Raw genomic sequence first — 16,403 nt, 5'->3', positions numbered from 1 at the left:
TCTACACATGTTTGATTTTGGTTTAGGGATTTTAGTCGGAAGTTGATGATTGTTTGTGTTTCTACTGTAAAAAAAACTTCAACTTAGACTCATCCATTACACAAACACATGAGTTAATTTAGAGATAGTTGACTTATAAGCTCTCATTAAATGGGTCATAGAGTTATACCTATAAAGGTTGAATGACGAGGAAACTATATGTAGTTGAATTAATTAGGGTTGGACGTGGAGAGATACCTTATAGTTCAACATTTTTAAGACTGAATTTGAAGAGATTTAAAGATAAATTGAGAATCATTAAATTTTAATCATACGTACGTGCATCATTTTTTTGCATTAAACAATTTGAGAATCACTAAATTCAAGTTTATCTGTCAATAATTTTTTGAAGTTATTTTATTAGCATATATGTATTACATAGAGAAGCTAAAAATCAAATCTCTATGAATAAAATAAAAATCTAAACATTCATGGAATCGGTGGTAATTTTGTTGTTGTTTATATGGTCTTTGAACAAATGTAGATGTTTCTAATATTTATTCAATCTGGCATCAGCATCAGCCAATATCTTCTACTTGTATTTTGCTTAAATTTGGATATTTAGCTAACTATATGATCTGATCCGTAAAAATATGTGAAAAAAAAAATCAAACTACAAAAGCTGTATATTAACCTCCTTTGTTGTTGGAAAAGAGGTAACCTGTTCTGAGTCATTCTCAGATTTGAATTTCGGAACCTCCAATCAAAATACAGATTATGATTAATTAAAGAGTCCCAACGTCCCGCAGTTTGTCAACTCGTTTCTTAATAACTAGAATAACACATTTTATATAACACCCTAAACAATATGGGATTTGTCCAGATTATTCAGGATCTAGTAAAATTATAATGATCAATCTATTTAAGTGTGATGGATACCAACAAAAAGAATTCTAGTTTTCTGCATAGTCTAGCGAACATTTTGTAATCTTGCTACAGTAGTGAAAGGACTATCGAACAAATAAACTAAGCAATCAGGTAACAACGGCAGAAATAAAACTAATAACACGTTGCTCACAGTTTTATATTACGTATTTATATATGACATGATATATGCGAAGAGTAATCTAAACGTCTTGCGCAATCATCTGACTTTCTTGACAAAGACTTCAACTAATTCATTCCTTAACTTTGACCATCTCATTCTTTAACCAACCTTCGTCATGAAACATAATATATTATATGAACGATTGTTATAAACAATAATCTTTGATGACAAAATTACAGAAAGCGAAGAACAAACCCAATTAACCACGCGGTGGTGGACTAATGGTCTTGAGGGAGCAACATCTCCAATACGGACCCGGCTTCGAAACCCCGTGTGGCCACCCGGATTAGCGTTAAATCGCAAGAATACATGGAATACCGTGGGTCTCGTGGGATTAGTCGGTAGACCTCGGTCGCCGGATCCCCACGGTTATCAAAAAAAAAAAAAACCAAATGTCTTATCAAATAATAAAATGTACAGCACCTTTAACTAAAGAGACCCAACGCTCTCTACAAACATACTACATCTCAGCAGCAATGAGTTTAAAATATTACGGTGGAGTTAGGAAAAAATACAAAAGAAGTTTCGTCCATCAATAGACTTACATGGCTGCACGAGTATTTTGTAAATGCAGATGATGCAAAAATAAAGATCATAAAGTAAATATCACACAAAGTTTGTTAATTGGTTTATTTTCTATTCTTCGAGACTTCGTCCATATTTCAAATTCAATAGAATAAAAAAGCAAATTGCAACCAATTCGTAATACAAGCGTAACCCTCTTGAATCACCGCTAGGTTCTATAACATAATGAACTCTTCAAGACAAACTATGTCTTGACATAAATTCCCTTAAGAGTTTAGATTTTATCAGGATAACATATAAACTAAATTCTTCTTGAGTCTAGACTTAGATCCTCTAAGTCTCTGAATGTATGTCATATGTACTTCGTCAAATATGTCACCGAGTACGTCAACAACTTACGGACACCAATGATATTAACGGCACGTCAACACCAACACACAACACGCTTGATCACCACAAGCTCGAAGTAATGGCACACTCCGTCAAACACAACATCAACGCAACAACACTAAGACAAAGAAACACTCCATCAGACACTACGAGAATACTCAACAACACAAACACACAATGAAAACTCTCTCTCCCTTTTATGTTTCCATTTAAGCAAACTTCATTTTTTTGTAAATACACACTTCTTCTCCAAACAAAACCCTTTTGCTTAATAGAAAATCGTCTATTTTCCTTCAACCACATATTCTCTTCCTTTTCCAAGATCTACATATGTAGGTATTGGGGGAGGTCTATAATCTTCTTCGTGTCTAGGTTAATTCATACTTCCTCCACCTCTTTTTGGTTTACAATTCTCCAGCCATCTGCTTCAAGCAAATCAAGTTGAAGAGTAGGGGTGGGCATTTTACCCGAAATCCGAAGTGGCACCCGAACCCGATCCGAAAAACCCGAACCGAAATCCGAACCGAAGTAGCAAAATATCCGAACGGGTATTGAATTAGGAGAGATTGGATATCCGAACCCGAACGGGTAATATCCGAACCCGAATGGATATCCGAAAATAACCGAACATATGATAATTAACCTTATATTTATAGTTTACATCTTTCATTTTATATAAAATATTTATATTGATACTACACATACTTTAAATTCATATGATATACATACAATTACGTAGAAGATGATTTGCTATTCGCTTAAAATGCATGTCAAATTTTTTATTTCAGCAATTAACAAAAAGTTACATCCAAAATTTAAAAATAATAACCAAATTAATATCTTTTTAGTTTGAAAATGTTATGTCCAAATCTATTAACCATGCAATCTATTAAAAATAAGAAATAGTTAAGTGAAAAGTTATATATTTAAATACAAGAAATTTGAGAAATAAAAATTTTCATTTTTTTTTCTTCAAAATCTAAATATCCGAACCCGATCCGAAATAACCGAAACCGAACTTAAAATACCCGAACCCGACCCGAAGTACAGAAATACTCGAACGGGTTCTACACCTCTATACCGAAATACCCGAAAATCCGAAATACCCGACCCGAACCCGAACGGGTACCCAAACGCCCACCCTATTGAAGAGTATCAATCCGTGATATTCCCTTTCAGTTGAAAATTTAGTATTTTTCAGCTTTCAAATATACCATAAATTTAGGCTAGATATTTGTAAGATATTTTGAACTATTTTTAATTTTCCATTTTGAAAATGAAATTTTATTTATTTCATTTTGATGTATTATGACTGTTTTCTTACTATTTTTAAAACATACTAGAGCTGTTCCCGGGCTACGCCCGGGTAATTTCCATGTAATTGTTAAAGTAAAATATCATATTAGATTAATATATTTTTATCTAAATTATGATAAATATAAAATAGTATTTGGATTAAAATAATCACTGAATGTAAGAAGAAAAGAAAAAGTATTATCGATTGTTATTGGTATTTATTGAAGAGTTATTCTTGGGTTCACCCCCTAGGGTAAACCTCTAGGTTCACCAACCAATAGGATTTTATTATTTTAAAATTCGATATCTTTTAAAAAATGAAACAAAATATTGTCAAGTTATTATGTTTTTAAAATAAAAAGGTAAAAAAAAATAATTGTTACAAAAAAAAAAGATTTTTTTTTTAAATATTGTTAACGTCGTCAGCAAAACACTAAACCCTAAATCCTAATCCCTAAACCCTAAATCCAAATCTCTAAACCCTTGGGTAAACCCTAAACCCTTGGATAAATCATAAACTCTAAATCAAAAATACTAAACACTAAAATCCTAAACCCTTGAGTGTTTTAGTGTTTAGTGTTTTTGATTTAGAGTTTATGGTTTATCTAAGGGTATAAGATTTACCCAAGAGTTTAGAGTTTCGGGTTTAGGGTTTAGAGATTAGGATATAGGGTTTAGTTTTTTCTTAAAAATATTTTTTTGTAATTACTACTATTTTATTTTTTATTTTTTTATCTTTTTATTTTAAAAACATAATATAACTTGATAATATTTTGTTTCCTTTTATAAAAGATATCAAATTTGAAATAACATAATCCTATTGGTTGGTGAACCTAGAGGTTCACTCTAAGGGGTGAACCCAAGAATAAGTTTTTATTGAAACAATGGTTTCATTGACGTAGGAAGCGGTAATGTAAAATATTAAATATTTAAGTGTTAACAAAATATAAAACAATTCTATTATGAATATAAGACAACCATTATAATGATTGGTTCTTATTTGTATAAAATATATATGCATAGAAATTATTAATTTATAGTTTTAATTGGACTATCTATTTCCATAGAATTTTATAACACATTATTATCTTTTTTTTATCAATTTGCGTAAAGTTTTGTACCGGCAGAAATTGGGTCCGAGAAAATTCCTGGGGAAATTTTATATGTACCATTGTAAAAGCTACAACTTTTCATTTTTACCATCACTAAAGATACATTTTCAAAAGCATCTTCTTGATTAAGTGGCAAAAGATTCTTATGTCATTGTTATTTATATATATAATAAATCAATATTTTAATTAAAAATATAAAAAAAATAAAGAAAAAGAAATATATAATTTTTTTTAAAAAAAATTAAGGTTCGGAATTATAATTTTTTTAAAATCTAACTTTTTATAAATCTTTTTAAAACGTTTTTTCTCATAAACTGTTTTCTCAAAAAAAAATTTGAAAATCGAAGTTATGTTTGAAACTATTTTTAATTTTTTTTAATATTCTTAATTATATATTTATATATTTATTATAATACTATATTTTTATTCCAAATACCAAAAAGAAACTTAAACCCCTCAAAAAAACAAAAAAAATGGTTGATTCTTCAAATATATTTTCTAAGTTTGTTTTTGATTTTACTGGATTGTGTTCATTTCTTATTTGGACCCGGTTTTCATAAGAATCTTTCTCAATTGGAGTAATTTCAAATTTGTGTTGTAGAGATTGTGGGATATGGTAATGTTTTTATGTACAATGGTGGTATGGGTTTTATTCAGTGTTTTGAAACCCGGCATGTATCCATGCTTAAACCGGTTAATATGGTGACTCAAATATAATCTGGCTGGGTTTTATGAAAACCCATTATTTAAAACCCTAGTAAAACCGCAAAAAACAACTAAAATCTGGAACTCGATAACCGGTTGAACTACTGGTTTAAGTAACTTTTATTTATTTTTTAGATTTTTTATTTATGTTATTAAGATTTGTTTTTATTCATATTAAAAAAAATACTGATATCTTTGTCTACATCCGGATGTCGAATATGTATCTTCTGCTTGTTTTTGATTATTTTTTTCCGTGAATCTCATTTATATTATTTAATTTGTGATTTATTTGTGTTTTTTAGATTCTGATGAAGATTTATGCCATAAGAAAAAATTAAGCGAATGATGATAGAGAGAACCAAAATTAGTTGATGTAATTTGGCCGATATTAGTTTTTTTTTGTTATTGACATTCTATTATAACATTTTATTATTTAATTTTGTTTTTTTTTCTGGATTTAAAGTTCAATTTTACTATTCACATTTCACTATTTACATTTAAATACTAATGGATTTCAAGTCTTGATATTTTTTTAGTAGATGTCATAACTATTAACTTGTTACAATATTGTTAAATAGTCTGAATTACTTTTTGATATTTTGTATGTTAAATGATAATAAAAAAATAAAAAAATTTAAGTGTTTTCTAAATATTCTTAAAACATAAAATATGTATTATATTTTAATAGCTAATATATTATTATTTAATTAAATTAATTAATTTATTAACTGACTGTTCGATAACCTGGTCAGTCTTCTAGTTCAGTTTCCATGTCGGATTTCAAAACATTGGTTTTATTGTATTAGTCAGAACTTTACGACTATCAAGTATGCCTAAGTTATAATTCGGCATTGGTATTTGTTAAACTAACACATTCATTAAGCTACAATAATAAACTAATCATTAGTCTGAGAAACACTTCACATACACTTATCTGCAATGTAAAATTTAATTAAAAAAATGGTCCACAAAATTCCTCATAAGAATTATAATACTCTTAATCATCTAGAGAATCAATTTTATGGATTCTCTTATTCTACAATATAAGTGGATGGTAATGTAGTATCTGAAACGTAGAAAAAAAAATATTATAGATCTTTATAAATAAACATGAACATGAATGAACTCAAATTTCTAGACGAAAAACAAAAAAAACAGCTAACTTATAATATACAAAACTGGTGAATTTGATTTGTGAAAACAGTTTGAATCAGAGAAGAAGTGGTAGGCTAATACATGTATTTTACAATATAGAAACAATATAGAAAAGAATACAATAGAAGGAGATGAAGAAGACCCATCGGAGGCAACTGACTGACGTGGATTTGAGCTTTCGACCATGAAACAAAAGTTGCTGTGAATAAAAAAAATTTACAAAATTTAGTTGGGAGTGACCCACCAAACGTGAGACCCATCAAAGGTTTTGTGACCCAACCAAAAACTGGACCATTATGATAGTTAACTAATGATGAAATGATGACGATACAGCATGTCGGTCTTATGAGCTCTCTCCCTTTCTTCACATTACAGGCCGCACCGAACCTAAGAAGTCAGGCTTCGACCGTGTTGGCACAACAACCAGCTTTCAAGTCAGAGAACATAAGGTTCAAGGTGGCCATTGATGGTGTGTGGGTTTGAAAGGCACTGTAATGATGAGTAGCAGGAGGCTTGTTCAGGGAGGAATTTGCAGTTGCAACAGCTAATCAGTACACTTCATCTTTGTTAAGCGTTTCAATGAGACAATCAGACAACTGCACATACTCTTAACCTGAAACGGATATGTAGGCGTAACATCTAAAGGACACTCCTACAATATATCATAACTTTATCAGACAATGAAACATAGATCATGTCGAGGTTAAAAGGAAGAAGCACGTACCCAAACAATCTCTTGTATGTCTTGACATCAATTTATAGTGTTGTGATACTTCTTCAGCATCACCCACATATATACTCAAATGCTGAGTAAACGCCTGGGGAAAAGACAGAAAGAAACAAAATCAAACCTAAGTGGGAAACTTATAAAGAGCCTGAAGTATATTCCCAGTGAACCTTCAAGCTTCAAAATGGCTCAGAGGAATCAAAAAGATGTATTTCTTTGAATAGCATATACTTGCCTAAACCAAGTATTTTTTCTTTTATCATTCCTACGGCAATTCCACCTAGGCCAAGAGCTCAAACAATATCTGGAATATAAAAATAAATAGCATTGATCCAAAACGAAAATGATGACATCTCTAGACTAAAATTAAGTAAAACTGACCTGTTGACCACTGTTTATTATTGGAGCAAATTATAGTTCTCTACAATGACTGAGCTGTCTCATAACTCATAATTCTTTCTCTTCCTTTATATATGCATGACATTGATGTTGTTTTTCTTCTTGGTTTCTCTTGTGCTAGGATGATTGGAAGGGATGTCAGGGGTGAAAATGGCTGCTGGAGAGGATCAGATGCAAGGATCTTACTTCTCGGGGAAGGGCTCTCATAATTGTTAGTGTGGTCATATCAAGAACAACTCGAGTTGCTGAGATCAGCTTCTCCTTATCCACTTTGCTACGGCAGCCTACCACATACCGAGGACCGCTGCTAGCTTTGACAATCACTATGAGGACACAAGAACAAAACATTCAATGAGCAATAATCTCACAGAAGCAAAATAGGGTTATTAGCTAGAGAGAGAGAGAGAGAGAGAGAGAGAGGGAAAGGTTACATCTTTCATTATCGAGAGGTCGAAGGACTTCTCCGATGATCTGACCAACACTTTGGAGAGACTTGAGATCATCTTCAGTTTTGTTGAATTCCTTTTTAGATCCTCTCAAGTCATCCCTAGCTGCAAGACCACAAATCCCTCTTTGTTGTTAATCATCGTTCAAAGAGCTGAGACAGTACCTAACCTTAGAATCGAGAGCTTAAAGTAAACAAATTTCAATTAAATCCGATGCCCCCAGATTGAGACGCCAAGGAGACCTAGATTCAACGCAAATCAAACCCTTTTCGAACTAAAGTACATATTCTATAGAATGATGCAATTGAATCTGGGCGAATTCGAATAGGGCGGAGTAGACTATTCGAACCTGTTCGAACTCGGGACTCGAGCTATTTGAGTTTTTTCCGATAATCGGCCACTGCAGCGGTACGACGTCTAGCTCTTTTGAGTTTTTTTGAGCTCTTTGTAATGCAATTTGTTGTATGGAGGTCGTATATAGTTGTTCGATGGAAGCTGTTGGATTGCAGAAGTCGGAGCGATGATCTTGAAGGCGAAGAGACGGAGACGACTCGGAAGCAGTGTATTTAGAAAGAGGCTCGGGCTCGTTAAAAATGGGCCAATCTATCTCGATTAACAAAAGAATGACATGGTAATTTAGAAACATTTGATTGGATGATTATTTTAACTGATGTGGCATCCCTCTATGCTTGCCATATTCCCCTTTTAGTATTGTGATTTGAATCTCACAATAATTGTTGCTGTTAATTCATCATAAACGATGAATTAACTTCAATCTTATTGGAGCCGGGTTTCACTCTGCTCAAGACCTAGTTTGAGACCTCAACCCAGACGCAATGAAGCCTCGCTCAAACATCACCAAGACCCAAGCAGAAACGATAGATCCACGAAGGTTAAAAGCCCACCCAGAGATGAAAGGTCTTGTATGCTGAACTCGGTGAATCACAGCATAACGTAAAGGAATCAACGGCATTTAAGACATTCATAAAGATGCCTGATCCACACTAGAGATCACGCCACCCACACTCTGAGACCTATAAAAAGGAGGACAAGCCAAGAAAGGGATCCAATCTTCTCTGTGGCTAAACGATAGTCTCGTTCCATTCATATTCTCTTGTTCTTAGACATCCTGTTGTATTCATCGGCTACTTCAGACCTTATCATCAACAAAATATGCATTTTCCATACCGTAGTTAATTGTAGCTCAAGCTTTTTCTTTTAGATTAGTTCTTATATGTGTTATCATAAGCATGTACCATATTTGTGAGTAGATTTTAGGATCTCACAAAACTTCAATGTTAATTCGTCGTAACTATTTCGATGAATTAACAGCAACTATCGTTGTTAATATATGTATTTATCATCCATACTGCTTTACGACGAATAACTAATGATGATGTAACAACAATTTTTTTTTGTTATAAATTCACGACAAATTACGATGAATCTTAATTTACGACACACATTTAGTGACGAAATGTATCGCTAATTCGTCGTAAATATTCATTTACGGCAAATTAACAACAAATATGGCTGTTGCCTGTCGTAAAGCACTTATTTTCTTGTAGTGAATATTTATGTGTTACAGCTTTAACCTCTATAAATTGTAGATGGAGCTGTTTGAATTACCGATCAAAAACTGAAATATCCATTCAGGAGATAATGTTTTTTCCTGAGAAAGGACGTTAGTTTCACATTTCAGATGTTGGCCCACTTTAAAGCTAACTAAAATCATACTTTTAGTTAAGTTCCTATTTATTCATATCCATTATTCTGTTATATTTTCCATAAATGCTTAAACGATACAATACTATAGTTTTTTAGTGAAAATTTTGGACCATTTCTCAAGATTTGTGTGTCATCTTTGCACATGAATCATGTTAATCTTCTCTATATCGTGCCAATTTTATCATATGTTCCTTTAGGACCTACAATACTATAGTTTCTTTATTTGATGTGTGGAGTCAAGTGCGATACTAACAAAATAATTTAGATTATGTACGAAATTACGATTTGGATCAACTCTTTTGAGCATTACAATCGTCCATTGTAGTACCTACACAACCTATAAAACAAATTCGCATTTATATAAAGTCTGAGATGGACATATAACGTTATAATCCGATAAATTAATTTGCTTATACGATATATTTTGCAGATGCATTTGTAAGTTGTGATGGAATGTTTGCTAATATGTTGTTGAAGCACATAATCTATGTGATATATCATTCCAAATGTCCCAAACTTATCATCAAATTTAGAATGTCCCAAACTTGTGATTATTAGTTTAAAATGAACACCAAAGACATGTTGTTATATGTATTATATACACACACATTACATGCGTAAGCTTCTACTTCCCAACCATTCCATAATCTTTGTTCTATCCGGCCAATCAAAATGGGTGATAAACTTAGACTATCGGTCGGAATTTTGAGTATTTTTTTTCATCAATTTTTGTATGATACTATGTTTTCTTAAACCATCCTATGCTATATTTCCAAAATTTATTAATATAACCTATATTTAAACACGTATTTTCGGTCTTAGCTTATAAGAAATTGTTTCTTTTTTTTGTAACATAATATTTTAAAAACAAATATATATGATTTTGATTTTTTAAAACTCATGCATGAACTCTCCACAGGAAACAGAGCTTCCTTGCTGCTCTATACAGCTCCAGTGTATGTAAAATAAAAGCCAATTTAATTTGAATTAGGCAAGAAAGTTAACTATAACTTAATTTTTTTTTACTGTAGATTAACATTTTCAAGGGTGTTTAAGAAGAAAAGCACAGAAGAATTCTCATGTCTTCCTTACGTTATGACACTCTTCAACTGTTTGATTTACACTTGGTACGGTTTACCGATTGTGAGCCATTGTTGGGAGAATTTTTCTCTTGTGAGCATTAATGGAGTTGGCATCGTTCTCGAATCAATCTTCAGCTTCGTATATTTCTGCTACGCGTCGCCCAAAGAAAAGGTAGGATATTCTTTAGAATCATATGATACTGTGTATGTTTAAATAGTGTCATTGAGATATATAAACATATGAAATAGATTAAGGTTGGTGTTATATTTGTTCGGGTGATCGTTGTGTTTGGGTTAACAACGGCAATCTCAGCCGTGGTGTTTGAAGACCACCGTCACCGAAAATCATTCGTCGGAAGTGTTGGCCTCGTGGCTTCTATCTCCATGTATGGTTCTCCTCTCATCGTTATGGTAAGCTATGTATATATGCATTGATCAAACCACACAAAAAAAAGCGAGTAACTCTCTAAAATATATGCCACAGTTTTATATTTATTCCAAATGTATATGTTTTTTTAAGATTTTGTTTTTCCTACCACAATCAAGTCAAATATTAGTTAGAGATATTACTTATGCAAAAATATATACTTACGGATCAAGCTAACTAATGTGAATGTGTGTACAGAAAAAAGTGATAGAGACAAAAAGTGCGGAATACATGCCTTTTCACTTGTCATTCTTTTCATTTTTGGCTAGCTCCATTTGGTTGGCATATGGTTTACTTAGCCATGATCTCTTTCTTGCGGTTAGTTTCTTTTCTAGTTCACTCCCTTTATTTGGTTTATTTATTATTTCAACATATTTAAACGGGTCCAAGATTATTATTTTTTGTTGATTTAGAAGTTTCGTTGCTTTGTGGACTGGAAAAGAGTGATAATTTTAAGAATGAAAAAAAAAACTCTTATTGATTTGATGTATTGTTTAAAAATTTGTTAACTGCTCAACCTTTTTCCTAAAACAAATTTGGTGTTAATCACTAGTGTTAGGGGGTGGTACACAGATTAGACCTTTCAGCGTAGCGATAAAACCTATCAGGTTAGGGGTCTAGTCAGACTACTTGGTAATTATCAACATTGTGACTAGCAAATTTTAGAACCTTGGTTACTAATCTTCTTTCTACGGCAATTTACTAGTCTGTGGAATGAAAAACCTGGTGTATATTAATACAAATAAGGTCCACTAAAAATTGTTTGTTTGACTACATAAAGAATGCAATAAATTGTTGGGATTTCACTTGCATGCAGTTGCCTAATATGGTGGGGACTCCATTGGGGATTCTCCAACTTATCATCTACTTTAAGTACAAGAACAAAAAGGAAGCGCCAATTACAACAACGGTGGTGGGCAAATCAAATGGGACCATGAGAAGAACAAGAGTAAACTTGAGCTTGTAGTAGACGTTGATCATGATGCTGATGCTGATGACAATGAGAAGAAGTTCATGAATGCATGTTAGTTAGCTTTCAGCTTTATGAGTTTTAAATTTCCTGGATGTGTTTTCCTTCTCCAAAACTGTATGAATCCATCCAGAGATGTTAGGTCAACGTCAAGGTCTCGTGGGTTGTGCTTTCATTACATTCATTACATGATGTTACATCTCTATTCTTGATCATGCGAATAGAAACAAGAAGAGTTTTTCTATTCGACGACAAAGATTCATTGTGTCGACAAAAAGACAAAAGAAAAAGATCGATCTATAGTCGATGATTGATACAATTCAGAATTATTGAGTATTTTGTAAAACATATCCTAAGAGCACGTGGAATCGCAGAAAAACACCATCACCTTCCACTTTATAGAAAATAATACAGTAATAATCTGTTACAAATTAATTAAGAGTTTTTCACTTCTTCGCAAATCAAAATTTGATTAAAAATATAATACCTTTTTTTAATAAACCCTATCAGCTATCCGGTCGGACCGGGAAGAACGCACTTAGTATTACAGAGTGGATTAGTCCGAAAGCTTATCACACCGATCCGAGTTTGAAACTATTTATTTTAGCATCATTGTTTACAAACACAGAGAGTATTTTTGGTTAATGTCACAAAAATAACTACTCAATTCGCATACTCCATTATTTTTGGGCAATTGATCTCAAACTGAAAACTTTTTCATTCATACATTTACTACTATTTTTTTTCTCGATGTAACGGTTACTTTTGTTTTCTGAAAGCCCATAGACATAATACTCATAATGGGCCAGTGAAAGCGTAAAAGCTCATATAATATCAATTCTGTTGTCAGCCCGACAAGGAAGACACTGTAAAACGACAGCGTTTAAAGAAAACCGCGAGGCAGTTTTGGATTCATTCCACTTTTCCTCTCATCTCTCTCACCTTCTTCGCATCTCTTTCATACATTATCTCCTTCCCCAAACGTGAATCCCTAATTTCATCTGCACATCCAAATCACGGAGACAATTTCTCCAGGTAACACGATATCTCACGATTCATCATCTCGGTTTCTTTCGTAGTAGCTCGTTTCGTATAATCTTAACTTCGCTGGTGAAAATCGGATATTTGATTTTCTTCTTCGTCTCGATATTGCTTATTGGTGGGAATCATCAACTCTTTGAGATCTATAGGGTTTCTGATTCGACAATTTATATATAATCTTTTTCCTTCTGTTAATTTGACAGTCCCTATGCCACCGATGTCTTCTGAGAAACTTGCCTTGGGAATGCACTGAAGACGAGTTGATTGAACTCGGGAAGCCCTTTGCGAATACAAAGTGCAATGTTTGTATGTGAAGAGAGATATTGCAGCAGCAGAACAAAGTTTCGATTTTTAATTGTTTCTTCTTTTTTTTTTTGCAGGAAGATTTAAAGCAAGCTATACAAATGATCTCGGACTACGCTTCTTTTCTTCATCGGACCCTGCTCAAGTTCGAGGTAAAACTGTCTACCTTCAGTACTCCAACAGGCAAGAGATAGTGAACAACAAAACGGCGGCAGATGTTGTGGGGAATGTTCTTCTTGTGACAGTTGAAGGAGATGATGCTCGCATGGTCAGCATTGATGTCTTCAATCTGGTAAGTGGATCGTGCACCCTTTTGTTTTTTTTTTCCTTAGTATAACGTATTGCTGAAAAGATTGTTCTCGAAGACATTCTGATACGTTAGGTTGTAGGTTTGTCTTGCTTTTGGAAACTTACTTTTTTGACATGAATGCAAATGGATCAGCAGGGCCATGTCAAGGCAATTTCTTCAGTGGCAGGATAATGCATTAGGAGAAAGAGCACATGTGTGTTTGTTTCCTTTCTTCTCTCTCTCTCTCTCTTCCCTACTCTTTCTCCCTCTCACTTCCCTTTTATCAAATACTCTTATAGGGTTTGTTCGATATGATATGGTGCAACTCTAGCTGCACATTTTTTGTGATGTAGAACTGTATCAAAGTTCATGTGTCTGTGACGGATTTTATCTAGACGTTCATCAGTCTCTGCTTACCTATGGAGAACTATTTTCTTTCTAGTATGCTTGTTTGATATGCTTGAAGGCATATATCATTTGCCTTCCAGATAGTATATACCGGTCTCAAACTTACCACACACCATATTATCTTAGTTTAATTTGTTTTCCTAACTTCTGTGGGACTGTGCGAATTTGATATGTAAAGGGCAAATTAAATTTGTCTTGGAATGTTTCTGAAGTACAAAATAGTTACAGAAACTGCTCTGTAGTCTTTAAAGTCGACCCTTCTAATTTTTGGTTGTTCTAATTGCTGGTTTGTAATGCAGGTATTCTCAGCCTTTGGGTTTGTCCACAAGATTACTACTTTCGAGAAGACAGCTGGATATCAGGTATACTACCTAGCCTTACATGCTTTGGGTTTTGATGTTTTCTAGGTATAATACTTATAGTTTTTACTGTCTTAATTTCTCAGGCATTGGTTCAATTTTCTGACGCGGATACTGCAACCACCGCAAAAACTGCCCTCGATGGAAGAAACATCCCTAGGTGACAGTTGTTTAAACTTTTTTTTTTTGACACGGTATTTAGTCTAACTGTGAAGGGCTGTATAGTTCTAGATATTGCGTGTAGGATCTGACATTTGTCAGCCTTACGAACGTCCATAGTACTTTTTTTTGTCATCTGATGTTAAATTTTCTTTTAGTCATGTATGGTGGTGATGGATCTAGTAGAACCAAACTAGTCTTTTCATGTACGAACCTGGGAAAGTGTCGTCTGTTTATTTAATTATAGATATTACAGGCTTTGCGTTATAAAGTTTAATAAGTTTAATACTTAAAGGCATACTTGTAAGTAACATCTTTTTCTTTGCATCAGTTATCTACTCCCTGAGGAAGTGGGCCAATGCTCTCTTAAGATCACATATTCAGCTCATACAGATTTGACTGTCAAATTTCAGAGCCATCGGAGCAGGTATGTGTACTCTCATCCTGTGTTGAAACGTGAAACATGTTTGGTTTTCTTGGTGATTGCCATGACTCCCAGATAATATTTAACTTAATTATTCCTGTTTAGTATGCAGGGACTATACTAATCCTTACCTTCCTGTTGCTCCTTCAGCCATTGATAGTACTGGTCAGGTAAGCAATTTGGGAGCAGTCTCTTACTTGAAAGTCTAATCATCTTGCTAGTGATGTGTAGGTATTCCAAAGATATGCATTGAAGTAAACACATCGTTTATTGTTGTTCTACGACTGACTTGAAAGATCAATGTGTCATTTTGTAATAGGTGATTGTGGGTGTAGACGGAAAGAAAATGGAGCCTGAAAGTAACGTTCTTCTTGCATCCATCGAGAACATGCAGTACGCAGTAACTTTGGATGTTTTACATACGGTAATATTCGCTAGACGATGAAATCTCATTGCATGTTTCGTTGGGAAAATATTAATCGTCTCTTGCCCCTTTTTTTTTCTTTTATTAACGAGTAGGTTTTTGCGACATTCGGAGCTGTTCAAAAGATTGCAATGTTTGACAAGAACGGTGGGATGCAAGCATTGATTCAATTCCCAGGTAACAACATTCTCTTATATGAAAATGCTTTTTCTTTGTCATTGATGTGTTGTAAGGTCAAATTATCAAATTGAGTTCTGAAGGGAGCGTTGGAAGGACATTGTATTTATGATGGTGGATTTTGTAAGCTGCACATCACTTTACTCACGCCACACCGATCTCAGCATAAAGGTTAGTAGTCTTTTAAGTAGTTGGTGTTAGTTGAAAATATTTTTTTAAAATGTCAAAAGTAAGGATTATATTTGTTTAATTGGATTTGAACAGGTGAACAACGATCGAAGCAGAGACCACACGCTGCCTAACCCACCGGATGTTGTGATGAGTCGACCATCTGGCCTTAATCCATACCCGGAGCAATACCATGAGACGCAAGGTCAGAGTCCTTACATGGCAGCACCCTCTCCCGGCTCGATGCATCAAGGGTCGGGTGGGCAAATGCGACCACCACATCATGTCCAATGCATTAGAAAGAAGAAAAAGAAAGTCATTTAAAAAAGTCAAAGAAGACGAAGTTGGTTTTAATCCCTCCACTCTTCTGTCTCTGTGTTTTGTTTTTAGTGTTGCCTGGAACACACACTTGTACTTGTGTTCAGAGGATCAATTATCAAAAATTCAAAACTATTCGTTATTTGTCATCTAAAATAATATATCTCTCAGAGTAGATTACAAACTGTCTAATCGGCTGATTATTGGCTAAACATGAGAGAGGGAATCTGGATAAGGTTTTGTACTTAAAACCCAGTTGACTTGTTGTCTCTCTCTCTCTCTCT

General features: G+C 33.6%; 1 protein-coding gene, 1 long non-coding RNA gene, 1 other non-coding gene and 1 pseudogene across 5 annotated transcripts; 2 read left to right on the top strand and 2 right to left on the bottom strand.

The window, feature by feature from the left end:
* Positions 1–6,187: 6,187 nt before the first annotated feature.
* LOC125579140 lies at positions 6,188–8,457 on the bottom strand. Of its 2 annotated transcripts, XR_007317129.1 has the most exons (6): positions 8,192–8,457; positions 7,828–7,947; positions 7,379–7,719; positions 7,168–7,301; positions 6,995–7,088; positions 6,188–6,922 (listed from the first exon to the last, which is right to left on the bottom strand). It is a non-coding gene; the product is annotated as an uncharacterized LOC125579140 (long non-coding RNA). The 2 variants fall into 2 exon arrangements; XR_007317128.1 differs by lacking the exon at positions 7,168–7,301 and having other exon boundaries at positions 8,192–8,452.
* Positions 8,458–9,668: 1,211 nt separating this feature from the next.
* On the bottom strand, positions 9,669–9,771 carry LOC125579615. The gene has a single exon (XR_007317674.1). It is a non-coding gene; the product is annotated as a U6 spliceosomal RNA (small nuclear RNA).
* A 196-nt stretch (positions 9,772–9,967) lies between these two features.
* Positions 9,968–13,385, top strand: LOC106430563 (bidirectional sugar transporter SWEET3-like). 2 transcript variants are annotated; one of them, XM_013871355.3, is made up of 7 exons: positions 9,968–10,279; positions 10,490–10,526; positions 10,602–10,824; positions 10,902–11,063; positions 11,278–11,397; positions 11,897–13,084; positions 13,294–13,385. In XM_013871355.3, exons 1-6 carry the CDS (start codon positions 10,243–10,245, stop codon positions 12,044–12,046), a joined length of 729 nt encoding a protein of 242 aa, XP_013726809.1. In that variant the 5' UTR covers positions 9,968–10,242; the 3' UTR covers positions 12,047–13,084; positions 13,294–13,385. The 2 variants fall into 2 exon arrangements, with proteins under 2 accessions (XP_013726809.1, XP_048598745.1); XM_048742788.1 differs by having other exon boundaries at positions 11,897–13,208.
* Positions 13,386–13,470: 85 nt separating this feature from the next.
* LOC106430570 lies at positions 13,471–16,311 on the top strand (annotated as a pseudogene).
* The last annotated feature ends 92 nt before the right edge of the window (positions 16,312–16,403 follow it).

Source organism: Brassica napus, chromosome A10, assembly GCF_020379485.1.
Source record: "Brassica napus cultivar Da-Ae chromosome A10, Da-Ae, whole genome shotgun sequence".
Lineage (NCBI taxonomy): Eukaryota > Viridiplantae > Streptophyta > Magnoliopsida > Brassicales > Brassicaceae > Brassica > Brassica napus.
This window is presented reverse-complemented; position numbering and strand designations above follow the sequence as displayed.